This window comes from Rhinatrema bivittatum, chromosome 2 (assembly GCF_901001135.1).
Source record: "Rhinatrema bivittatum chromosome 2, aRhiBiv1.1, whole genome shotgun sequence".
Lineage (NCBI taxonomy): Eukaryota > Metazoa > Chordata > Amphibia > Gymnophiona > Rhinatrematidae > Rhinatrema > Rhinatrema bivittatum.
Window position 1 is genome coordinate 403511661 of NC_042616.1, and position 27123 is coordinate 403538783.

General features: G+C 46.9%; 2 protein-coding genes across 4 annotated transcripts in view; both read left to right on the forward strand.

Annotated features, from left to right (window-relative positions):
• CARD10 (caspase recruitment domain family member 10) overlaps positions 1-3625 on the forward strand; it is a 115694-nt gene extending 112069 nt beyond the window's left edge. For 2 of the 3 annotated variants that reach the window (XM_029590054.1, XM_029590052.1), the window contains 3 exons: positions 1230-1345; positions 2484-2599; positions 2976-3625. In XM_029590054.1, coding sequence (XP_029445914.1) covers positions 1230-1345; positions 2484-2599; positions 2976-3183 — 440 coding nt within the window. In that variant the 3' untranslated portion in view covers positions 3184-3625. The remainder of the gene's footprint in view (positions 1-1229; positions 1346-2483; positions 2600-2975) is intronic. The other variant, XM_029590053.1, reaches the window with a different exon arrangement.
• Positions 3626-16661: 13036 nt separating this feature from the next.
• MFNG (MFNG O-fucosylpeptide 3-beta-N-acetylglucosaminyltransferase) overlaps positions 16662-27123 on the forward strand; it is a 61316-nt gene continuing 50854 nt past the window's right edge. Inside the window, exon 1 of the mRNA XM_029590055.1 lies at positions 16662-17467. Within this exon, the coding sequence (XP_029445915.1) occupies positions 17168-17467 (300 nt within the window). The 5' untranslated portion in view covers positions 16662-17167. The remainder of the gene's footprint in view (positions 17468-27123) is intronic.

The window sequence follows — 27123 nt, forward strand, 5'->3', positions numbered from 1 at the left end:
TGTTTTTTTTTTTTTTCTGGGTAATTTTCTTCTTTTCTCTTCCTCTCTCTGTCCAGTTTTCTCTTATTTCTCAGAGAATTTTCTTTTTCCTTTTCTTCTTTTATTTTCTCTCTCCCTTGCCTTGTCACATTTCCTTCTGCAGTTTTCTGAAGTCTGTCACATAAATTAAAGCCATTTCATCCCTCCTTCCTCTAATTCTTCCCTTTCGTGTTCTCTCTCTCTCTCTCCATTTTTTTTCCATTTTCCTTCTATCCTCCATCCCTGTTCTCATGTGGTTGTCTTTTGTGCCTTGTCTTACCCTTCATCTCCATTTCTTCTAATCGTTTCTCCTTACTCCTCCATGGCCCTCCCTGCAGCATCCCTGGCATCCTCATCTTCTGCGTTTTGTTGGAGCTCCTGGCATTCTCAGCCTGTGGTTTCTCATTTGTCGCCCCTTGTTCCAGTTGGAATATGTTTCAGTTATTGTCATCTGCTGCTGTTCACCTTCAGCCAGTTCCTCACCCACTCAGAATGGGGTCTCTAAACTACACGTTTGGACTTTGAAAATCAAACTTTCACGCAGTGCCACATTAAATATTTTAGCAAAATCTAGATAAATTAAATCGATCATGTTTTCCAGATCAAGCTCATCCAGGGCAGGCTTGGTAGTAGTGCACTGCCATGCAAAGGGATCAGGGTTTGACTCCCCAGATCAGGTTTTCTGATCCAGGGGGTCAGCCAGTGCTGGAGATGCTGCAGAGGCAGCAGTCACAGGAGCTGGGATAGGGGAGTCCCTGTTAGCTTATAATAGCAACATCTAGTGCCTGGATTTATTGCCCATGATTTCATGGGCTCCAGAAAGAACTGTGGAGGACCATCACTGCCATGACTGAACTGGGTGAGTTGGGAGGGGGGAATTCCCCAGGTAATTTTGAATGAAGGCTCAAGGCATCAGAACCCAACAGAGAGGCCTGTAGCAACTGAGTTGGTCTATAGTTGCCTGGTTGTGACTTAGATTCCTTTTTGAATATGAGGGCTGCATCTGCCCTTCGCCAGCCAGGAACACATAGCTTACCTAAACAAATAAACACATCCATAACACCTTTTTGACCTTGGAGTCATTCAGACTGCTTGTTCTAGAGCCAGTTGGTGGTACTGGTTGCCCTCCTGTCAGATCTCGGGGTGCTTTTTAAGCATTGCTTTGCTACAGGGTGCATGGGGAGACTGAACAGTATGCTTTGTCTTCGCAGAGATCATCAATGAGGAGGAGTTTGTTGCCTCCCGAAGGGTCGTTCTTGTCCGAAGCATCCCCCCAGACCAAATGGAATGTGTGAGGATCAGCTTCATTCAAGATGTCATCCAGAAGGTGCTTAGTGCTCTGTGTGTGTGTGTGTGTGTGTGTGTGGGAGGGGGCATCATTGGGCTGGAAGAGTTGGGTGGGGAAGGGGTTGAATACATCGAATAGTAGGGTTGGTCCAATTTGCGCTGAATCTTTCTTCAATGAAATGGGGTCCCAGCACCTTCGACTTGCTGAAGTCTGTGATGGAAGACACATGGAGTCGACTTCTATTTTTTTTTTTCTTGTGAATTTCATAATTATGCAAGGTTTTGGATTAACTACATTGGAAGGAAAATTCATCCATTTCTCCATAAAAGAAGGTACAGCATGGGCAGTGTCACAGCAGAATACCCCACACAGCCCTGCCAATGTGCCTCAATCCAGTTTTGTAAAGGGCCCCAGGGGAGAGAGAGCATCGCCCGTAAGGGTGATGGAGTAACGCAGTCTATGGCGCCCTGCTGAGATTGCCACCAATGGTGCGGCTGGTGCCCAGCTGTTGCTGGTGGGTTTTGTAATGTATACACCAGTCCACTGACTCATTACAAGGTGGAGATGAATTTGGATTTTGACTTTAGATTTAATTATCTTTCCAAATTCAGGCTCAGGGTGCATTACAAATTCAGGTAGAGTTGTTAGGTCTCTGCTCCAGAGGGCTTACATTCTAAGGGCCTGATTACTAAGCTTTTTTTTGTTTCTACAGACCCAGAATGGGGAAAATGCCTTAGTAAATCAGGGCCTAAGTTCATACCTGAGGCAATGAAGGGTGAAGTGACTTGCCCAGGGTCATAAGGAGCATTAGTGGAAGAAACAGGATTTGAATCCTGGCCCCCCCTGCTGCTTCTTGGTCCCCTGCTCTAACCATCAAATTTCATCTAAACAGGTGATCTAGAGGTGAATAATTCTGTAACCCTTTGCCAATTCTCTTGAGTTATCTTGCCCCCACCTCAAACAAGGTCAATCTATTAATAAAATGACTCCTTTCACATCTCTTCCTCTTCTCTCCAACCTGGCAGTAAATTAACCAGTTGATAGGTTTTTTTTCCAATAGCAACTCTAACACTTACAGTGCCTGTGATTTGAATTTTTAATGCCTCTGTTGGTAACTTTCATTACTTTTTTTTCTCTCTCCATTTTAATAAGTAGATTATATTGGATTTTGTTTCAGAATAAACACTGCCTGCTGGAGCTCAGAATGCAGGGTGTGAGGGATTTAATTAAAAATGATATTGTTCCCATCGTAATCCATGTCAGGGCAACAGAAAAAAACATCAAAAAGCTCAGGTAAGCTATGAAAATATTTTAGGTTCCAAATTATCCTAGGGAAGGGTGGGGAGTGGGGAGTTGACAGTTTCTCTGGGTTCTAGCTGAATGTTCAAATGATATTCAATGGGACATTTCAGGAGCTGTGATGATAAGAGGTACTATGTGTTCAAACCACTTTGAAATGCGTTGAACTGGATAATGTTTATTGAAGGGCAGGGTATAAAGGTGGGATGGTTTGCCCACCCTGACCCATCATGAAGCGATACACTGCAGCAAAGGGTCTTTTAAACTTCATTTATGGGTCTGAAAAGTCAAAACATCAGGATAACGGAAATCCCACCCTCTGAACTGACTTTGACGTCTTCATTTCTTGCTCCCCTTTTTCGTCCATCAGGAGCCTGGCAGCCGCACCGCAGCAGAGTGAGGTGGACTTCTTGAGGCTGTGCCACCTGGAAGCTGAGGAGCTGGCATGCCTGCCTTACCCTTGCGCCAGCCTGGAGCCGCAGTCCTGGTCGCGCCTCGAGGACCTTGTGAAAGCCTTGCGAGGACGCATCTTCCAGGAGCAGGGGAAGGTAGTGTGGATCGAGCAAGACAAGCTGTGACCCAGGACACTGGAGTGAGTTGTGAGAACAGAAGGGGCTGCTCCGTGCTTAATTTGGTTTCCTGGTGGGTAGGAGGGGGGAGAGGTGATGACAGTGGTCTGTCAGGAAAGGACTGGGGTTTATACAGAGACATCTCCCCCCTCTTACCCTAGATGCCGTGGTATTGTGGGGGGAAAGCGGCTTCATACCCTCCGTGTCGCTGCAGTTTGTTTGGTGCAGTATAATGTGGACAGATGCTCAGCTGGACGATGGATGCGATGGTGAGAAGACAGCAGCTTCTCAGCAAGTCCAGGAGCGGGAACTCGGCCTGAGAAAGGGAGGTGTTGTTTAAAAGCCACAGCAATGTCTGCAGTATTTCTACAACCATGAACTCGCTGAACAGCCTATGTGGAAAAAAACAGAAACAAAAAGAGAATTAAACACTTTTCATTAAAAAGCAATGCAGGAAAAAATGTATTTTTGGTGTTGCATTCACTTAGGGGTCATTTTCAAAGGAGTTACGCATGTAAATGTGACATACTATCGTAGCAATTTTCAAAAGCTATTTACTCGAGTAAAGTGCACTTACGTGAGTAAATCCTATGGACAATTCAATGGCATATATTGTAGCAATTTTGAAAAGCCCACTTACTTGAGTAAAGTGTATTTACTCGAGCAAAAACCAGTTTTGCTCGAGTAAATGCTTTTGAAAATCTGGCCCTTAATGTTTTTTCGTCACTGTAGCTCCACAAAACAGATGCATGTGCCGTCCCTGATTTTCTCTCTCTCTCTCCCACTTTTTTTTTTTTTTTTGCCGTCTCTTTCGGACTCCTTGCTTCTCTCTTGCTCGTTGGCACAGTGCGTGCAGCCTCGTGGTGATGGCACTGAGCAAGTAGGCCCAGAGACGTGGGGAGAGGTTTGGTTCTTTTTCACTGCTCGCTTTGTGACCAACACAGGTGCTTCTTTCGTCCCCAGTAAATCATGCCTCCCTCTTTTATAGTGCTGCTTTTAGTAATTGCAGTAAGTAAATTCTGTTTATTTTGTAGTTCTTTATACAGTACACCATAAGCCACTATGTACAGCTTTGGTTTAAAAATGCTTGGAAAATCATAAGTCATATTTCTTGGGCTTTTTCTTCCTCCTCCATCTATTCTCTGTGTCCCCCCTCTCTTTGTTCTTTTTTTTTTTCCTCTTTGGTCCAGTAGTCTCCTCTTGCTCTTTTGTACTTCCAGCTCAATCAGAACTGGCCTCTGCTGGGCTATGGTACCATAAATCTTCATTCTCAGCTACTTGAAATTTTTTGCCTATTTCATGATGACCCCTGTCATCTAGCCTAGCCATGGTAGAAACAGTCCGTGGCCAAGGACCACCCAGACTGTGGCTCCTCCAGAGTCAGGTACACTGGCTTCCTAAGCCTGACCACCAGGGGCCAGAAGTACTAAGTATTTGTTTTTTCCAGTAGATAAGAGGCATTCAAACCGTGGCCACATCCATGAGTGGTAGTTCTCCAAGGACAAGCAGGATGTCAGTCCTCACACATGGGTGACATCAATGGATGGAGCCCAGCTTGGACCTTTGATCTCAAAGATTCTAGAACTTTCAAACATGCCCCACTGAGCATGAGCAGCTGTAGTTATCACCCTGTCCCCTAGGCAGAGTCCCTCAGACTCTTTTTTTTTTTTTTCCATGGAGCCAGCCGTGTGGTCATGGTATTCAGCTTTGCTTTCTCCTCACAGTTTTTGTTGTGATTTTTTTCTGGAGCTGCAGCTGTATTTCTTTTTCTTTCCTTACAGTAGCTTTTATTTTAATTTTTCGCTTCCTTTCAACTTTCTCCCAGCCGCTTGCTGGGCCTTAGTCGCTGTGCAGCCTGGCAGAGTCTAATTCTATTCCTTAGTAAATAAATACTGCATCTGCAGTCTAATTTCTGTGTTCTCTCCTTGCTCTGTCTATTTTTGTGCCTTTTTCTGGTGCTGACAGGACTGATGGAACGCAGTCTGCAGGTGATCCACGAAGGCCACTGAGCCTGGGGACTTGCCTGAGTTCTACCCAGGCAGGATTTCCATGTCATTTCACCGTTGTGCGGGGGAAAGGGCAGTGAGCCATTCATGACCTCAATTCAAGGATTGCAGTCAGCCTCTTGGAGCATTATCAGGTATAGTGAGTACCATGGGGGCAATGCCATTCACAACCAGAGACAGCCATAGTCAGAACCCCAGTAGCACTGGGGACACAACTGTTACACTGTACATGCTGACTATTAGGAAGGGTCAACAGTAATTGTTCACACAGGGCTGCAAAAATAGTAAGCACTGGCCCTGCATAGCGGTGCCCTGTGGTGACGCGCTGGCTGGGTTCCTGCCCTTCCCCAGTGAAAAGAGATCCCACCCAGTAGTACCATGTGATGATGCGCTGACGGGTGAAGGTGGGGGAGAAAGGGGGGTGCAGGGGAGACAACACAAATGCATTGAGGCCCCTGGGTGCTGGACACCCTCGCTGCGCCTAGGTGGCACGTGAGGTCTGCCACCTTCGATCCAGATAGGCATGTTACCAACAGCCACCCAGCTATCTACATTCCTAATAATCGAATCACCAACTATGACGGCCGACCTAACCCTTCCCTCCTGGGCAGTAGGCCTTGGGGAGATATCCTCGGTGCATCACCTGGAGAGCAGATCCTTGCTACAGGATCCTTTCCTGCTGCACCCGGTTGATGCTCTCCAATCATGAGATCTTCTTCCTCCAAGGGAGCACCAGGGCTGCCAGTCTGAAGTTGGAACTTGGCTACTATGTCCCTGAAGGTCTCATCTATATACTTCTCTGTCTGCCTCAGCTCCTCCAGGTCTGCCACTCTAGCCTCCAGAGATCGGACTCGTTCTCTGAGAGCCAGGAGCTCTTTGCATCGCATGCACATGTACAACTTCTCACCGGTGGGTAAAAAATCATACATGTGACACTCAATGCAAAAGACTGGGAAGCTCCCCTCTTGCTGCTGGGCTACTGCCTTCATCTCAATTTTGTTTAGTTCCTAGTTAAGTTTTAGGTTGCTATGGGAGTAGGAATGTGTCTCATTAATGTCCTTTAAATGTATTAGTGAATTCACTATATGTCTGGTAGTGGCCTACAAGGGACTGATCAAACTCTCAAAGTTTTTGTTGTTGTTTTTTTTTGTGAAAGTGGCACCTGCCTATAAATTAAAGGATGAGCTAGGGGTGGGAGGATTGTGAAATCCAAGCAGTCTAACTTCAGTTAGTCAGCCAGAGTGACTCACTGCTCTCTTGATTATCAAATGTTGGTACCTAATCAAACCAAATCACACTACCTCAACACCTTTCCAAGGTGAGTAACTGAACTGAACCTTTCAACCTTTTTACTTAGGTATACACTGCTCCTAGCTTATTTCTAGCTTCTGGCTAATTTTTTTTTATTTTTTTAAATACAAACACTCAGTTCTGCATACTAGTTGCCTTACAGACTTTTAAACACACTAACTACTGCTTACTAGCTGCCTTACTGACTGACCATTTAAAAATACAGTCTAACTTGTTTATTCGCTGCCTTATTGACTATTAAAAGCGCAAACACACTAAATAATATTCCCAAATAATTAACTTTGCCCCAATACGTTTGAAAAAGACAATGTCCAAAGCAAAAACTTACTGATTTCTTTCAGCCACCAGCAAGGTGATCCTCTCCTCTCAGTGCTCCCACCATTCCTCAGAAAACATAAAATAATAAAATCAACCGCCTCTCAGACATCGGTATATCAGGAACAGCCCTTGACTGGTTCAAGTCATTCCTCGACAATAGGAACTTCAAAGTTAGAATAAGCAACAAAGATTCTCACCCTGTCAAGTCCACACTCGGAGTTCCTCAAGGATCCTCTCTCTCCCCCACCTTATTTAACATTTATCTTCTCCCCCCTCTTTCAACTTCTCACAAATCTAAAGGTTACGCTCTTCATCTACGCTGATGACGTCCAGATCCTGATACCAGTCACAGAATCAATACCCTCAAGTTCTGGAACAGCTGTCTACAGTCCATAAACACCCTCCTCACCAGCCTTAACTTAGTACTCAATACTTCAAAAACTGAACTTCTGCTTATCACTCATGATGACAATGCTCAGGCGGTTAACAACCTTACCTCACCTCAAACGACCCCCACCACACATGTAAGAGACCTCGGAGTAATTATAGACAACCGGCTGAACCTAAAAAAATTCGTCAATAATACAACAAAAGAATGTTTTCACAAACTACATATCTTAAAAAAGCTAAAACCTCTCCTCCATTTTCAAGACTTTCGAACAGTTCTCCAAGCAATCTTATTCTCAAAAATAGATTACAGCAACTCCCTGCTAATCAGCCTTCCAGCTATCACCACCAGACCACTACAAATGTTACAGAATTCCGCTGCCAGGATCTTAACCAATTCCAGCAGAGGAGAACACATCACACCCATTCTTAAGAACCTACATTGGCTCCCCATTAAATCTAGAATTCTGTACAAAGTCCTAACCATGATCCATGAGACCATTCACTCCCAAACCTCGCTCGAATTAAACTGCCCTCTGCGTCATCACTCATCATCCAGACCTATTAGAACAAGGTACTTAGGCACCCTTTATGCACCCCCCACAAAGTCATTGCTCATGAAACGCGCCTTCTCGACAGCCGGTCCCACACAGTGGAATGCTCTCCCCACGGACCTTCGCCTAGAACCTTGTCTGCGGACGTTTAAGAAAAAGCTCAAGACTTGGCTTTTCACAAAAGCCTTTACCTAAAGGCTTTACAACCCCAATACCACAGCATTGATTGCTATCCCTCAGTTATTCATTCATTACTGTATCTTGCGCTAGATTACTCTCGGACCTTGGTCTCGGATGAGATCTTCTGTGGCAAATGCCCAGTTGTCTACTTGTTTACAGGTGAAATCTTATGTTCTTATGTTTTTTGATTCAATTCTTGTTATTATGTTTGATGTAATACTAACTTTGGTTCCCTACAATCCTTATTTGGTACGCTTTGTTCGATGTATCCCTTATGTTCAATGTAATTCTAACTTTGGTTCTCTGTAAACCGACGCGATATGTACTTTTACATGAACATCGGTATATAAAAGCCTTTAAATAAATAAATAAATAAATAAATAAATAAAACAAACAAACATCAATCATAATAGTATAATCATACTAATAAAAAGAATTAATATTTCAAAACAGCAGATTAACAGAATAACATCCAATAATTAAAACTCATATTCTTTTTTTAATTTCTCAAACACCAAGACAATATTTCAATACAACATACACATGAAACGACACCCAATTAATTAAAATCAAAAAGGATTAAAAAACAAATCACTCACTCTCCATACCTGGGAACCTTTGACTTTTGTCGTGGAGTAGTAGGAGGGGATGGGAGGTATACAAACTTTCTCATTTTGACTTTTGTCGTGGAGTAGTGGGAGGGGATGGGAGGTATACAAACTTTCTCGTTTTTCATATACACACATGCTCATCCTCATGCTCACACACACACAAACATTCTTTCAGAACTCACACACGATCACAGACTAGCTCCCTCTCTCTCAGGCTCACATACACACTGGCTCCTCTCCCTCTCCCTCTCCTACACACACACACACACCCATATGCTGGCTCCACTCCCTGTCTTCCACATAAACAGATGCTGGCTCCTCTCCCTATCCTTCAGATATACACACACGCTCACTCCGCTCCCTCTCCTCCACACACATGCATATGCTGGCTCTACCTCCTCTCCTCCACAGAAACACACACACAATATAGTTGGGCTCTGGCTCTAGTCCCTCTTCTTCAGTTGGGCCGCAGGCCTCCTAACCTCTGCCGCTGGGCAGGATGGGCTCCCATGGTGGCCGCAGGCCTCCTCCACCTTTGCTGCCTGGTGGGATGGGCTCTCTCTTGGCGACTTTGTGCTTCCTCCTCTTCTGCCACTGAACTGGATGAGCTCTCCTGGCAGCCATGGGCCTTCTCCTCTTCTATCATCGAGCGAGATGGGCTCCCCCAGCATCCACATGTCTTCTCCTCTTCTGCCACCAGGCTGGATGGGTTTCCCCGACAGCCACAGGCCTTCTCCCAGTGGCATAGCCAGAACTGATTTTTTTGGGTGGGCCCAAGGTTAACAAGGGTGGGCTGTAGGCTTACAGATCTGAAACCTATTAGTTGTAATCTTATTGATAAATATTGCCTTAGCATTAGTAGTCTACAACAGCCCTTATGCATCATGAGTAAAACCTTTTACAATATTTTAACTCCATTATTTCAAGCACTTACCAACATTAAAAATTCCTTATTAATCTGCATTAATTTATTTTATATTTAGTGTCATTTATTAGTACATAAGAATATCAGGTAAAAAGCAAAGGGCACATAAACTTCTGAACCAATCAATCATGTCATAAAACAAATATCAATGTATTCTTTCACAAATCCTCTTTCCAGGAAGACAGAGATCACCATAACTACAATAAAATAGCAATAATCATAAGAGCTGGTGCAGAGCAAAACTACACCAATTCACATTATAACCCAAATGAAAAAAACCCCCTATATTTATATTTAAATTCTGGAGTCACCTCAGCAAAAAAATTAAAATTCCCTCCACTGCTAAACATTTTAGGGTCAATTTTAAGACCTGAGCGTGTGCGTGGTTCCCGGCGCGTGCACACAGGAGCGGCCATTTTATAACATGTGTGTCGGCGCTCGCATGTTATAAAATATGATATCCGCGCGCACATGCGCACCAGATTTTAACATTCGTGCGCATGTGCGAGTGGATTGGCTCTTCCGCGTGTGGGGAGGGGCGATTTTATAATATATGCACAGCGACACGATCGACATTGTTTCCAGTTCCAAACCCCCCTACCTAACCTTCCTCCCCTTCCCTTTCCGCCCGACCCCTAACTCCTACTTATGTACCCCAAATTTTTTTTGTTTCAATACTTACTGCTCCTCCGGAATAGAGGTATCTTTGCTTGCTTCCCTGGGTCAGGGCCTAATGGCCCCTGTCCCGCCCTGCCCCTTCCTGCCCAGACCATGCCCCCAGCCTGCCCCTTTTGAAAGGCCCGGCACTTCTGGTCATACGGGATGTTACGCGCATGGCCGGGCCTGTTCTAAAATGTGCACGGCACAAGCAAAGCCTGGCCATGCACGTAACCCTCGGATTTTACATGCGCGTGGGTTTTAAAATTGGGCCGTTAATGAAGTAACACAACCCCTTAAAAAAAAAAAGGTGCCTAGAACCTTGCCATATCATTAAAGCACTGACTCTCAGGACTCAAATAAGAGCAACCTTATGAAAAAGCATGCTGCAAATACTATACCAAGCCCTAGAACATTAATACACCACCTACTGGGATAACAGAACAAGCCAGACTGCTACAAATCCCAACAGAGAACCTACACGTTAGCAGCAATACTGCTTCTCAGACACACACACAGGCAGAACACAGAACAACCCTTACCTAATACAGAAATAAGGGACTACAATTTAGAAATAGAACATGCAAACAAAACCAAAATAAAAAGCCTGAGAAACCAGACTCTGAACAGTGGAAAGCTAAAGAGCAAAATACAAAATTATAAGAAATGCATATTCCCAAAAGTGGCATATTCTAATTGCTAAAATCTCAAAATAATTGTGTTTTTTACCTTTTTTGTGTGATCTTTTTATTTTTCTAATCAGTTGGTCCTGGTCTCTTTTTTTCTCTTTCCCCTTGTCAGTCTTTTGCAAATTCTTTCTTCAGGGTCACTCTTCTCTTTCTGTTTCTTCTCTCTCCTATCTTCTTCCCTTCCTCTCGCTCATACAAACCACAAACAGGCCGATGCAATATTGGTGTGGGGAAAACAGGTGCTCATAATTGAGCGCCCCGCTCTCCCAATGTGTGCCAATTGACTTCTCCGGGGCACTCGATTTAATATTTAAATTGGCTGCTGAAGTAAAAAGGAGGCGCTAGGGGAAGGCACCCAGGAGAGGTCGGCTGTCAGCCGTGTAGGAAAATGGACGCTGGTTGAGTGGCCCTTTTCCCAACCTGACCACCAGCACATTTTTTTTTGTTTTAATGATGTCCTTCTTGTTCCTCCGACTTAATATCATCATGATATTAAGCTGGAGGAAGCTCTGGGCAGCTGTTAATTTCTGAGAGTTAAAATCTGTGCATTGGGTGCACACTTTTTTTTTTTTTTTTGAATCGTTGGAGAATAGCTAATTGCCACATCAACATGCATTTGCATGTGATGAGAGCTATTAGCTTCGCAGGGGGGTTGGACGTGCGTTTTGGACCTGCTAATCCCCTTACAGCATAAGGGGTTGTGGATGCATGTCCAACCACAGGTTAAACAGTGCGCTCAGCTGAGTGCACTGTATTGCATCGGCCTGAAAGGCTCATGCTTTCTCTCACAAACTCTCTTATACACATAAGCTCTCACATGTTCTACCAACATAGAAGCTTTCACTTGCACACCTAGGCTCCCATTCTCACACACACACACACACACAAAACACCGAGGCTCCCATTCTTACCCACACAAATCTCTCAGGCTCCTATTCTTTCACACACACACACACACCCAGGCTCCCATTCTCACGCACAAACATCTACATTCAGGCTCTCATTCTCACAGGCACCCACCGGGCCTCACCGCCAAGCCACACTGCTTCTTCCACCTCTGCCAGGATGGGCTCCCATGGTGGCCTTGCTTTGGCGAGGGTCTTCTTCACCACCAGGTAGGATTAGCTTCCCCAGCTGCTGCGGGCCTCCTCCTCTTCTGCAGCTGGGCGGGATAGGTGCCCCCAGCGGCCGTAGAGCCTTTTCTTCTTTGAGTGAGATGGGATCCTCTGCCCTCTTCGCATTCCTTACAGCCTGGTGCCCAGGGGCCTTGATCCTCCAGACCCCCACCCTCATTATGCCACTGTTCCCTGCTTGGGGGTTTAGGCTAGCAATCCTATTTCTGGGATTGCCTTTTATTCCCTGCCACTCTTTAATTGCCCCATCTGCTCTGGGAAGTCAGATCTGCGTGGTACTTTGGCAGCTAGGATCTGCTTCAGACACTGTTGCTTTTGCTGCTTATTTTTCCAAACTATGCTTGGTTTTTCTGCCCATTCTGCCTATAAGCCAATCATTGGGTGAGCTTCTGCAAATGTATTCTGTCCTTCAGAAGCTAGTGGATCGCAGTTTCTTTCTGGAGGGCTCTCTGGTCTGATGGCTTTTCAGTTGTTTTATGACACCAAAGGAAACCTTGTGGTCTTCGTTCAAAAGATCTCTCTTGGTGGGTTCTCCAAGCCTTTTCCTGTATCCAGGAGGATGTAGGACTACTGTCACTGACTGTAATATTTTCCATGAGACAAAGTATCCTTGCTGGAACTCGCATTACACCCCTGCCTTAGGTGCCTCTGCTACGCATCGGGGTTTTGTGACTGTCTGTTCTATAGTTTTCTTTTATGTAGAACCCAACTCTTTTCCCGCCTAGACCCGTTTTTGGGTTGTCTGCCTCACAGGCAAAAGGGAGAAAAGTGCTTTCAGCACTGTGAGGTTCCCTGTTTTGTCCTGTGCAGGCAGTCTATGGCTTGGGAATCACCCATGTGTGAGGACTGCCATCCTACTTGTCCTTAGAGAAAGCAGAGTTTCTTACCTGTAACAGGTGTTCTCTGAGGACAGCAGAATGTCAGTCCTCATGAAACACACCTGCCTTCTCTGGGAGTTGGTTTCTCCATGTATTAGCTAAATCATGGACTGAGGGACTCTGCCTACGGGTTAGGGTGATAACTATAGCTGCACATGCTCAGTAGGGCATGTTTGAAAGCTCTAGAATCTTTGAGATCAAAGTTCCAGGCTAGGCCAGGCTCCAACCAATGATGCCACCCATGTGTGAGGACTGACATCCTGCTGTCTGCGGAGAACACCTGTTACAGGTAAGCAACTCTGTTTTATGTCTGGCTGGAAGTAATGTCACTGCTGGTCTGTTCAACATTAACCCCACCCCCTTCATTCTTCAGACTCTGGGGAGTCTCCCACTACTGCAGAACTCCAGAGAAGATCCTTATTGGCTCCCTCCCCTACCAGGACTGGAACCCTCTCCCCCATGTGGCCCTTAGGCCCACAACTTGCTCCATCCCTGCTATGAACAGAAAAGGAGAAAAAGCCATTAGGACATCTGCCCCTAAGTGTCACAATCTAAAATGGCTGCTAATGCTGCTTTCACTCATCCCCAGCCCTGGCCAGCCCCAGTGAGCAGAAGCCAGGCACAGGGACCGAAGTTGGGTCTTGCATGCAGCAGCACACATATTACTGTCACCCAATCATTTCTGTGTAATAATTGGCCTCCGTGATTTTCATCCTGTTTTGGTCACACCTAAGATGTCCCTCACTGTCCAGTCACAGAGCTGGGCTTTCCTCTCTCCCCCGTGTCTAGCTGGTGGAGAATTTAAGATAAGAAAATGATTGTGTGTACACAAATTGCTTGTTCACTTGCTGGATTGACCGTTGGTAAATGTAAGAAGGGGAGTGGGGGGAGGGTACCGTGTTACCCCAGCTTTTCGTGAGCTGTGTCCCTCTCACTGGCACCTTTTCATTCAAAGCTTTGCTCCCTGCCCTCTCTCTGGTTACCTCCTCAGTTGCAGGAGTTGCTCGCCATCTGCGCCGAGCTCACTTGCTATTCTCCACAGGAACAAAGGCTGAGCCCAGCACAACAGGAGATGCTGAGGCACACCCGGACTCCCAGAGGCCTAACCAGCCAGGATCACCTTACCAGTGGAACAGAGCAGGTTTTCAAAGAGCGACTTGGGAGCGAGAAGCCAGGACAATGTGGATCTGAAATCTAACCACCTCCTTTCACTCTCTCCCGCGCTTTCTCATCCGTTTCCCTCTGCATCTTTTCTAAAGCATCTCAGAAACATGCTTACAAGGGCTCCAGTGATTTCAGGGAGAATGACTGTTACTTTGTTACTCAGAGTTTGGATGGGGGGGGGGGGAGCAAGCACGGGAGAAGGATGAAAGAGAGATAGGCAGTGAGACATGGAAAGACAAGACAGTCAGGGGATAGGAAGAGAGGCATGCAGAGAGACAGGAGAGAAAGAGGGAGAAAGATGGTGCAAGGGACTGGGGGAGAGAGAGAGAGCATGGGAGAAAAGAAGACATAAGATGAAAAGGGTGGAAATTAGAGAGTCAGACAGTTTAGGAAGGATGGAAATCTGCAAATCTGGATAACATTTCTGGTCTATAGACGTTTCAAGACCAGCTCCCTAACCCTCAGGGGAATGGGAAAGCAATTGGAAGCACTGCTGGCTCTAAGAGCTGGGCATCCATCACCTCGGAGCCAGGAATTTATTACCGACCTCAAGGCCAAGCAATTCTTACAGAAGGGGCCGGGGGAACATGTGACACAGAGAAAAGTGGTATCTGCATCAACAAAGCAATGCCTTTTCTGCTCTGCATTATTACTTCTGTGTCTGTTCACGGCTTGCGGGAAGCAGAGGAAAGAGCAGTCTTGGTGATAAGAGACAGAAAACTGAAGGCATCCCCAGGAGAGTGGTAGGGAAGGGGATTGATGGTGCATTGAACCCCATGTTGCAGGACTGACCACACCAGTCTGTGGGGACTTGCTACTGCCTCCAGTGTGGCTGGAAAAAAAAATAGAGAGGAACATTTGTAATAAATAGCGAGAAATGTAACCAAACCTTTAACCTAAAGCATGGGCTGCAGGAGAGGGAGACAGTAGCAGCCTGCAGCTCTGCCCTACACAGACTCAGTTCCATTTTCCTGTTGGATGCGGAGAATTTTCCTGCTGCATGTGGAGAATTCAGCCAGGCATGGAGTAATTAACAACTAGAATTTCTATTAGCAGCAAAACACCAATTATAAAAGACTTAAGACGTGTACTTTCAGCTGTAAAGAGTAATTTAGATGGGGCTTAGAGGGCTCAGTTTGTGTCTTCCAAGTATAATAAAAGCATGAGCTGAGGGGTCCAAGCTCTGTCCTTTTGTCAGGGTTCAAATAAAGAAACAATGTAGTGTGGATGCTCTGTTAACCCACTTAGAGGCCGATGCAATATCCTGCGCTCAGGCTAGGACACAGATTAGCCCATGATTGGATATGCGTTTTGGATGTGCTAGGCTAACGCCTGATGTAAAAAGGGGGGGTAGCACATCCAAACACGCTCGTAGCCAATAGTGCTCATAACATATAAATACCATTTAAGAAACATAAGAACATGCCATGGGTCAGACCAAGGGTCCATCAAGCCCAGCATCCTGTTTCCAACAGTGGCCAATCCAGGCCACAAGAACCTGGCAAGTACCCAAAAACGAAGTCTATTCCATGATACCATTGCTAATGTCAGTGGCTATTAGCAATTGCCGATGCAAAAAAAAATCACCATGTGTCCAACACACACATTTTTACAGGCGAGAATTAATGCCAGCCCCGAAGTTGTTAAGTCTTGATGTGAATCAAGGGCTAAAAAAAAAAAAGCAGCAGAAATTACTGCAGCATGAAAAAAAAAATCTTGACTGCAGTCATTAGGAAAATGGACGCTCAATTTAGGGGTGTCCATTTTTTAAACCTGTGGCTGTCTGCGGGTTAGGAGAACGGACGCTTGTTAATTGAGTGTCCTTCGGTTTGATATTGCATCAGCCCCTTAGAGAACTAAAGGTGAACAAAAAAAGTTGTTACTGAACTAAACATACTGGTGACTTTATTTATTCAAAAGCCACCTGGAAGGGCTCAGGGTACAGCACAGTATAAACAAAGTATTCCTAACTTCATAAAATCACAGCACAAGCAGGAATGCACTTGCAGTGAGTATAATAACGACGAACGGTAACCCCCAATCATATCAATTCATCTCACGTCAGTCCTAGGCCCCCAGCAGTATGTGACGTAAGTACGAAACAAGTATTGCAACTTGCAAGCTGCGGGGGTAACCGCCTGGGTCCGTCGCGCACACGAGGAACGGGAGGGGAAGGCGGCTTTCAGCATGGCTGTTGACCCCAGCTTGCTCTGCTGAGGCTCAAACTTCATCACTTCAGACGGTTGATTGGGCCTTTTTTTGTTTTTAAAGAAACAAATCTATGTGGCCTTCTTTATTTGAACGGTTATATCTGGTGCATTGATTGGAGTCTCAGACATTTTAGAAGTGCGATGATAGCCACTCCGGGAGCTGCATCTAGGAGAAAGGAAGTACCTGTAGTGGGGGGGGGGGACATACAAAGAAAAGCGCATTCCCTACAGAGAGAGGCGGAGGAAGATGCTGCCGCTGCCGCCGCCGCCGCCGTTATTTCTTTCTTCACATTTGAAGCTGCTTCAGAGTTTTAGCCTTGTTTGGTTTCGGTACCTTTTTCCGGGCAGTCCCCAGGCGGCAGGGAGGGAGGGGCCTGGGGTGCGCGTAGGGGCGGCAGCTGGAGTAACACCTGCCCGCCGGCGGCACTGATTGGACGGACGGCAAGAGGGGGCGTGGCGATGCAGCACGAGCCGGGCCACCGCGGGAGAGCCGGGACTCGGCGCCTGTCACTCGGGGGCGGGACCCTGCAAGCCGGGGTCCGGTCCCTCCCTGGCATGGATCGCTCCTCCAGCCACCTCCCGGGCTGCAGGGATCCCGAGTCCAGCTTGACTTGCGCTCTTGTAGCCCTTCCCCTGCCTTTCCGCTCTTACCGTTTTCTGTTCAGTAAGTCTCCGGGGCCATCAGCTCTCTTGTTCCTCCGGGGGCTCTCCCTGCCCTGTAACTTGGTTTCTCTCGCCACCCTGGCTCCCGCATCTCGGTCCTTTCCTCTACCGGTTAGCGGACCTCCTCCAGCCGCTTTCTTGTAACTGGCTCCCAACACCTCCTTCTCGCTGGTGGATACCAGCTGGCCTTCCAGCCCCGGGGGTCTCCTGAGGGGTGCGCGGGGAAGCTGTGATCTCCCCTCCCCCTCGACCACTCCTCTTCCCGGCCCAACTGGGATCTCACTCCCGCAGCGCAATCTGGTTTGAGATGCGCTGCGTACACACCCGGCTCTTGCAGGGCCTCTGGGGCGCTCTGCTCACCCTCGGCTTCATGCTTCTGCTCTCCCTGGGACCTCGGGGCATCGCAGAGGAGCCCCAGCAGCCCGGGGTTGCTCGCCCCGGGATAGGACCTGCGAGCCCCAAGCTGCACAAAGGAGGACCCCCGCGGCAGGGGCCCAGCCGGCCTCAACTCCATGATGTCTTTATTGCTGTCAAAACCACCGAGAGGTATCATCGGTCCCGGCTGGAGATCCTGCTGGACACCTGGGCATCCCGGGCCAGGGATCAGGTAAGGAGGGAACATTCGGGGGTCTTCCCTGAAGCGTTTAGAGCGCACTTCCTCTGCAAGGAGTTGGGCTTGCAGCCTATTGGCGCTTTGAAAGGCATGGCACAGGGCACTGTCATCCTACGGTGACCCCATCAATCAGAAGACATTTGTCATGCACTTTTCACTGTTCCAACCGTTTTGCACAGATTTTATGGAAAAGCGTATCCCATGATTGAACAAAATGCATTTAAGGGAAGATGAAATGACAGTACTTTAAGGAGGGCAGACTGATAATGGCCCTGCTGCTGAGCCCTCAGGAGCAATGAATGGTACTGAAAGGATCCTGCTACTGCACAGTTAGCAAATAGCATTTGAAACCCAGTGGTGTATAATTTAAAAGTCCTTAATCGGAAGTTCAGGTAGTTAGATCAGGGGAGAAGAGGGTCTCTCCAGGGAAGACCTGGCTAAAAACTCGTGTCATAGCTTTTTTTTTCCTGAAAGTGAGGTAGTGCAGTTCAAGTCATAGGTGTAGTGGTACCTTGTTTCAAATTTTTGGTACAAAGCAGCGGAAAGCATGAAGTCTTGTACAGGATAATCTAGCAGCGGCCAGAGGAGGAGCAGAAAGAAGAGCCATTTGGGAGAAGAGGAGTTCTCTTGCAGGTGTGTAGGAGGAGAGAAGTTCAGAGAGGTATTCAGGTGCTTGTTTGTTAATACAGTTGTAAAATGAAGCAGATATTTTTTTATGTTATCCTGCTTTCAACTGGGAGCCAATGAAGATGGTGAAGTATTTGTTTTATATGGTCTATTGCTCTGGCTCCTACCAAAATTCTAACAACAGTGCTTTGTAGAAACTGGAGAACGCTTCATGCTGAAATTATGTGCTGCCATTAAATAGGGAGTTGCAATAGTCAATTCGACTGGAGATTAATGCATGGATTACAGTAGCAAGGTTGTATTCATTGAGGTAATTGCACATTTGGCGAATCCGGCATGGGTGCTATACATAAAAGAAATCCTTATCAACATTCAGGCCGATACAGTAAAACCCGAGGGAGAGCCGGTGCTCCGAGGCGAGTGCCCATTCTCCCAACGTGCGCCCAGGCCACTCTTTTGGGCACGCGATCAAGTATTTAAATGAGGGCCTGCGGTAAAAGGAGGCGCTAGGGACACTAACACGTCCCTAGCGCCTCCTTTTTGACAGAAGCAGCGGCTGTCAGCAGGTTTGACAGCCGACGCTCAATTTTACCGGCGTCAGTTCTCAAACCCGCTGACAGCCACGGGTTTGGAAAACGGATGCCGGCTAAATTGAGCATCCGTCTTTCGACTCGCAGGCCAATTTTTAATTTTTTTTTTAAATTTTGGGGCCTCCGACTTAATATCGCTATGATATAAAGTTGGAGGGTGTTCAGAAAAGCAGTTTTTTCTGCTTTTCTGTACACTTTCCCGGTGCCGGCAGAAATTAAAATGTGCGCCTTGGCTGCACATTTTACTTTCTGTATGGCGCGGGAATTTGCATGTTGCGGGTGCTATTAGTTTCAGGGGGGTTGGCCACGCGTTTTTGACTCGCTATTACCCCTTACTGGATAAGGGGTAAAAAATAGCGTGTCGAAAATGTGCAGCCAATCGCGGGCTAACAGTGCGCTGCGCCGGAACACACTGTACTGTATCGGCCTGATAGTGATGTGGGATTCCATGGTGAGGTTTTAATTGAGCTGAACCCGTAGACTACAAACTGACTCCTTAGGCTGTAAAAGGGTACCTGACAGGGAAGATAATGATTGCAGGGGGTTGACCGGGTTGGCTAAGCAAGAGAAGTTCCCATTTGGAGTTTAGTTTGAGTTTGTAGTTGCTAAGCCATTGGGCTACTGCTGTAAGACAAGAAAATGAGGTTGCCAATGGATGAAGTTTGCTTGGCCCAGAGGCAGCTGAACATCTTTGTGGCCGGGGGGGGGGAGGGGCAACCAAGCTCCGCCTCTAACTCCACCCTAAGTTCCACCCACATTCCCGCTGCCAAGTTTTTACTTTACATTTGTTGTTCTATCTTACATATATTCTTTGCATTAATTAGAGAGTATAATTGTTCATTCTCCCAAGCCAATTCAAAGCTTGATGCTAGAAAACCAGACATAATTGTAAAGAAGAAAATGACAAAAACAGCATTACTAATAGAAATGTCAGTACTACGGTAAGTGACTATTTGTCATCACAGACCACCCCTCCAACATACACATACACAATCCTCTAACAATAGGAGCAGGGTAGGATATTTTCCCCCTCACCTCAACATAGAAAAAAATTCTGGTGTCACCTGAGTAGCAGAAACATAAATTTCCTCCACTACCAAACACATTGTGAAATAATACAAAATCCTGGGGGGGGGGGGGGTGAGGAACAAAACCGTGCACATACTTAGCAAACCTGTGATACTACAGCAGCACTAACTCACAAGACTCCAAAAGCAACAACTCTACCTGTGATTTGGCAGCACTGAAAATCTTACACCGGCCCCTAGAACACCAATAGGCCTCCTGTTGGGAGAACACAATGAACAAGACCGCTAACAGATCCCTACACAAAACTACACGCTAGCAGAATACCTCACCTTAGTCACACATGCAAAATGACCCTCAAAAAATACAAAATAAATGGTCACAAATTAAAAAAAACAAAAATATGCAGACACAAAATAGAACGATAACCTCATGAAGCCAGATTCTGCCTGCAGTGCAGCACTAGAGCACTAGCAAAAGACATACATTTCCTCCTTAGACTAAGGAGAGCCCAGTCATTGTTCTTATGGGGAGTGAGGGCTGTTATGTAACATACACCCCTCACAAGAAAAATGACAAAGTCTCGGCAGCACCCACATATTATGGTATAATATTGGGGCTGCTGAGCCATTTTCATTTTTCTTGTGGGTGGGAGGGGGAGAGAACAACAGGAGAGGGATGGGAGCAGGGAGATCGAAGGGAGAGTAGGGGGGATAGGCAAGAGGCAATGGAGATGGGGGAGGGATGTGGGGTTCTGAAGGAGGCAGGGGGGCAGTGACGTACCTAAAGTATTTGGCACCTGGGGCGGATACTTTGGCATACAGAAAAATATACTATTATGTCTGCAACTAGATTTTTAAATAGTGCACTCAGTACAGTACTGTCATAAATTGGAAATAAGAAAAATGCAGGGCATTAATAATTCAGTGAACAGGTATTATTGCACATGTAGCTAAAAATATTGTACAAAAAGTTTTAAAACTACATAGGCCTCTTCTTCAGATGTCAGATCAGAGACATTCACATCTAAAGATGGGTCCTACATTGTCTCAATAGCTCACATACAGTATTTTTGGATACTACTTACATAGCGCCAATAAAAGCTACCACAGCCTGCCAAGCATACAGTTTCTCCCAAGAGACAAATCTGTTGTATCAACACAACACTAACTTCCAAGCCTCAAACAGTAACAACCCTACCCAGGAAAGAGCAGCATTGCAAATATAACAGCAGGCCTTCGAAGACCAATACACCTCCTATTGAAAACAGGAATATAGAACCCTACACAGAACTATACACTTAACAGAATCCCTCAATGTGGTCACACATACAGAACACAGACAGACCAACAATCAGGAAAATCAAGAAAAATAAAACATCAATCATAGTAAAGCCACACTAATAAAAATAATAAATATTTCAAAACAGCTAATCAAGAGAACAACTATAGACCGGTGACCCTGACTTCAGTACCGGGGAAAATCATGGAAACTGTTAAAGAATAAAATCACAGAACATTTAGATAGACATGGTTTAATGGAACACATCCAGCGTGGATTTACCCAAGGGAACTTTTGTCTCACAAATCTGCTTCATTTTTTTGAAGGGGTTAATAAACATGTGGACGGAGGTGAACCGGTAGATGTGGTGTATTTGGATTTTCAGAAGGCTTTCAACGAAGTCCCTCATGAGAGGCTTCTAAGAAAACTAAAAAGTCATGAGATAGGAGGCGATGTGCTTTCGTGGATTGCAAACTGGTTAAAAGATGGGAAACAAAGAGTGGGGTTAAATGATCTATTTTTACAGTGGAAAAAGGTAAACAGTGGAGTGCCTCAGGGATCTGTACTTGGACCGGTGCTTTTTAATAGTTATAAGTGAGATGGAAAGGGGTACAACAGTTGAGGTGATCAAATGTGCTGATGACACAAAATTATGGAGTAGTTACATTGCAAGTGGATTGTGATAAATTGCAGGAGGACCTTGTGAAACTGGAAGATTGGGCTTCCAAATGGCAGATGAAATTTAATGTGGGCAAGTGCAAGGTGATGTATATAGGGAAAAATAAGCCTTGCTGTAGTTAAACAATGTTAGGTTCTATCTTAGGAGTTACCACCTAAGAAAGAGATCTGGGCATCATAGTGGATAACACATTGAAATCGTCGGCTCAGTGTGCTGCGACAGTCAAAAAAGCAAACAGAATGTTAGGAATTATTAGGAAGGGAATGGTGAATAAAACAGTGGATGTCATGACGCCTCTGTATCGCTCCATGGTGAGACCGCACCTTGAATACTGTGTACAATTCTGGTCGCCGCATCTCAAAAAAAATATGGGGCAGATTTTAAAAGCCCTGCGCGCGTAAATCCAGCCGGATTTACGCGCGCAGGGGATTTGCGCGCCTATGTTGCATAGGCCGCCGGCACGCGCAAAGCTCCGGGACGCGCGTAAGACCCTGGGGTGGCACGGCATTCGGGGGCATTCCGGGGGCGGGGCTGTGGGCGTGGTGCCGGCCCGGGGGCATTGCGGGGGCGTGTTCGAAGCCTCCAAACCAGCCCCCGGGCTGGGGAATGGCACGCTGGCAGCCTGCTGGCGCACGCAAGTTACGCCTGCCTTGGGCAGTCGTAACTTTCTGCACAAAGGTGGGGGGGGGGGAATTAGTTAGGGCTGGGGGCTGGGTTAGGTAGGGGAAAGGAGGGGAAGGTGGGGGGGGGGGGTGGAAAAAAAGTTCCCTCCGAGGCCGCTCTGATTTCGGAGCGGCCTCGGAGGGGACGGAGGCAGGCTGCTCGGCTCGGCGCGCGCAGGTTGCACAATTGTGCACCCCGCTGTGCGCGCTGACCCTGGGTTTTATAACATGCACGCGGCAGCGCGCGCATGTTATAAAATCGGGCCTAGATTTGTTCGTACCGGGTTGCGCGAACAAATCTACGCCCGCGCATATCTTTAAAAATCTACCCCTATAGTTGCACTGGAGAAAATGCAGAGAAGGGCGACCAAAATGATAAGGATCATGGAATGGCTGCCCTATGAGGAAAGGCTGAAGAGGTTAGGGCTGATCAGTTTGGAGAAGAGACGGCTGAGGGGGGATATGATAGAAGTCTACAAAATAATGAAAGGACTTGATCAGATTAATGTAAATTGGTTACTTACTCTCTCATATAATAAAAAGACTAGGGGCACTCCATGAAGTTAGCAAGTAGCTCATTTAAAATAAATCAAAGAAATTCTTTTTCACTCAATGCATAATTAAGCTCTGGAATTCATTGCCAGAGGATGTGGTTATGTCAGTTAGTGTAACTAGGTTTAAAAAAGGTTTGAATACATTCATAGAGGAAAAATCCATAAACTGCTATTAGTTAATAAGCAATAGTAGCTTGAGATCTGTTTAATGTTTGGGTACTTACCAAGTACTTGTGACTTGGATTGTCCACTGTTGGAAATAGGATGCTGGGCTTGATGGACCCTTGGTCTGACCCAGTATGGCATGTTCTTATGTTCTTATACAATAATTAAAATCTCATGAAAATGTTTATAAATTTCCCAAAACTGCAATATAATATTTCAAAACAGCAGACACATTAAAGAACATCCAATAATGAAACTAATAAGGATTAAAAAATCTGCTGCTCTCCGTTTTTGGGATTTTGTTAAATTGTTAAATTATTTCCAGTTACCCTGAGATTATCATAGATTAGGAGAAGGAGGCCACACAAACTTTATTCTCTTTCTCTCACATATACGTTATGTCTCACACCCTCTCTGTCTCACACACACACCATGTTGCGTTTGGTGGACCGCGGGCCCATCCTGTGGCCCGCCGCCCTTACCTACTGGCTGGGCCTGGCTGCGCGGCCTTCTGTCGCCACATCTCCTGTGCTGCTCCCAGTGGCCCCACTTGTGTCCTCCTCCTGATGCAACAGGAAGCTGTGCTGCTCCAGCTAGCCTCTCTCTAGCACGGCAGGACGCCGCTGAAACATCGGCCCCAGGACCGCCTTCCAGGAAGCCTCCCCTCCTGCTTTCCTAGGCACGCGCTCAGCCGATTCCCCCACATTTTAAGGCGGTGCCCTCTGATGACATCACTTGTTGGCTCCTCCATAAACCTGCTCCAGACACCTCTCCAGTGCCTTGGCAATAGGTCAACTCCTCCTGGAGAAGTGCTCTGCCAGCATTCCTGATGCCTGTTCCTGATCCTGCTTCTTCGTTTCTGTCTCTGCTGTGATGTTCCTGAGTCTGTGTCTTCCATCCTTGTTTCCTGCAGTTGGTGTGCCTTTGGATCTCCTCGCCTGTGGTCTGTCTCCCCTCCTCTGTCTTCAGTGTCTCATCGTATTGTGTGGTCCCTCCTCTTCGCCATCCTCCTCGGATTGATCTTCTGGCTGACCTTGGGACTGGACTTAATGCTGCTTGACCTCCACTTGCCACTGACCACCACCTGTACTCTTTCTTTGATTGAACTCTGCCTGCCTCTGAATGCTGCCTCGTCCAGACTCTGCTGCCTGTCGCCTGATCTGCTTGTGGCCTGACCTGCCTGCGTCTTGCTGTACTGGCCTGCCTCATCCGCCAAGCTTCAGATCTTCTTCTCCTCGGAGGCCCGCACCGAAGTCCAGCCGGCCCCGGCATCCGAGGGCTTAACCTAAGGGATCGAGAGCTGGTAGTGGTGAAGTTCCTATTGGGCTTCTGCTCCAGCCAGCTCCGCCTACCAACAGTGGGGGGGACCTGCAGGGCTTCTCCCTGAAGGTTGTGCCAACTCCACCTCGGGCTAAGGGTCTACTTCCACAACACCATCCCTACTCTTTCTCTCTCATACACACATGCTCACAAATAGCCCTTTTCTCACAGACTTTCTTATATACCACTCTGTCTCACACACATAATCGTATCTCTTCCTCACACACACAGGCTCTCTGGATCTCATATACATACACACACACACGCGCACATAGGCCCTCTAGCTCTCATACTCATGCACATTTAGACACAGACTCTCTGGCTTTCATACACCCATCCCCTGCAGTCTTGCTTATCAGCCCCCAGCAGTCTTGGTCCCAAGCTCTCCCTTGCCTCTCAGATGCACTCTTGGTCCCAAACCCCTTTCCCCTTTCAGACCCCCACTCCCCAGCAGTCTTGATCCCAAGCCTCATTTCAGACCCCCAGCTCATCATCAGTCTTGGTCCCAAGTCCCATTTCCCCTCTCAGACCCCTCCAACTCCCCTCTCCCCTTCCAGATATCCCATTTCTCAAGTCTTGCTCCCCAGCCCTCTTTCCCTTCCCCCTCCCAGATCCCACATTCCCCAGCAGTCTTGCTGTCAGCCCTCTCTCCCCTCCCAGACCCCTCCCTCCCCAGCGGCCTTGCTCAGCAGACACCTTTCCCCACCCTTGCCCCCTCCCAGACCTCCCCCCTTCTTCCCCGAAATTGTTGCCCAGTGCCCAGCAGTCTTGTTCCCCCTTCCCATACCTTCTCACCCACAATCCCCTCACTCAACGCGGTTGGCCAGTACATTATTTCCTATCCGTCGGCGCTGCCGCGACCTCCTCACTCACCCTCCATGCTTCAAGCATTCAGAGGATCACTGCCTTGCGGCGTGGGCTGCTTCTTCCTCTTCAGCTGTTGGCATCTGATGATGTCATTCATGCGCCAGCAGCCGGGAGGAGGCCACACTCCTTTGATTCTTCAGGCACAAGAAGGGTGAGTGAGGGGATCACGGCATCACCGCAGGGATGAGCAGCAGAAAGGGAATAATGCACGCTCCCACTGCCTCCAATGAGACTTCTTCCGTCGTTGGCAAAAACTGGGGGGGGGGGATAAATCCTGCAGAGCCCCCCCCCCCCTTGTACCTACGCCTGTGTTGGGCGTCATTTTGAAGCATAGTCGGATGTCTTCAGCAAATAGGTGGCATTCAATGTTGAAAGACTGAATAAGCTTCACAGCTAGGCTGGATGTAAATGTTAAAAAGGATTGGGGAGAGAACCGAGGGGTGATATGTCTGGGTTAGGATGTTTTGTTGGCCCTTGCAACCAATTGAGTTCTGTTAGGAATGATTCAAACCATTTAAGGGTTGTGCCTTCCATGCCAATGTCACTTAAGCATCGGATCAGGAGTTGGTGATTAACAGTGTTGAAGGCAGCAGAAAGATCTAAGAACATAAGAACATAACATGCCATACTGGGTCAGACCAAGGGTCCATCAAGCCCAGCATCCTGTTTCTAACAGTGGCCAATCCAGGCCATAAGAACCTGGCAAGTACCCAAACACTAAGTCTATTCCATGTAACCATTGCTAGTAATAGCAGTGGCTATTTTCTAAGTCAACTTAATTAATAGCAGGTAATGGACTTCTCCAAGAACTTATCCAATCCTTTTTTAAACACAGCTATACTAACTGCACTAACCACATCCTCTGGCAACAAATTCCAGAGTTTAATTGTACGTTGAGTAAAAAAGAACTTTCTCCGATTAGTTTTAAATGTGCCACATGCTAACTTCTATTATCTGAAAGAGTAAATAACCGATTCACATCTACCCGTTCTAGACCTCTCATGATTTTTCTAGTAGGACAGGAGGGAGTCATCGCCTTGATTCGCATGTAGATGGATACTGTTGTTGATGACCAACAAGGCAGATTCTGTATCATGGCCTTTTCTGAAGTCTGATTGATAATGGTATAGGGCAGCGGTTCTCAACCTGTGGGTCGTGACCCCGGCGGGGGTCGAACAATCAAAACACAGGGGTCGCCTGTGTTTTGGTCGTTCAACCAAAACTGATCTGCGGACCGACCCCAACGGCCCGGTCCGCAGACCAGTACCGGGCCGTTGGGGTTTTTTGCCGGGCCGCGGCTGCTGCGGGGAGGCGGGGCGAAGCTGGAGACCTGCCTCCTCCAACCCCAAAAGGGAGCGCGTCGCGGTGCTCCTCCTACTTACTTCCTGCCCGCCCTGCCCCAGAAGACAAATGTTGCCGGAGCCGCACGGGCAGGAAGGAGGAGGCGCGTCAGCCGCGTGCAGAAGAGGAGCAGCGGGGCCGGGAAGACTAGGGCCGCTGCAGAGCCCATCCTGTGGTAACCCATAAAGAAGAGGCCCAGAGGTGAGAGAGAGGTGTGTGCGAGTATGAGATGAGTTGAGAGATTGTGTGTGAGAGTGAATTGAGAGTGTGTGAGACTCAGACAGCCTGTGCCAGTGAGAGACTGTGTGTATGAATGATTGCATGACAGAAAGAGCATGTGACAGTGAGATCCTGTGTGTGTATGTGTGTTTGAGAGAGAAATGCATGTGAGAATGAGAACCTGACTGTGTGTTTGAGGGAAGAAGACAGGTGGAGAGAAAAGAAACAGAAAAAAAGGCAATATAAAAGGAAATGGCAAAAAAATAAAGGGAAGCAGATGTAAAAAAAAATAAATTACTTTTTACTGATTGGCACATGT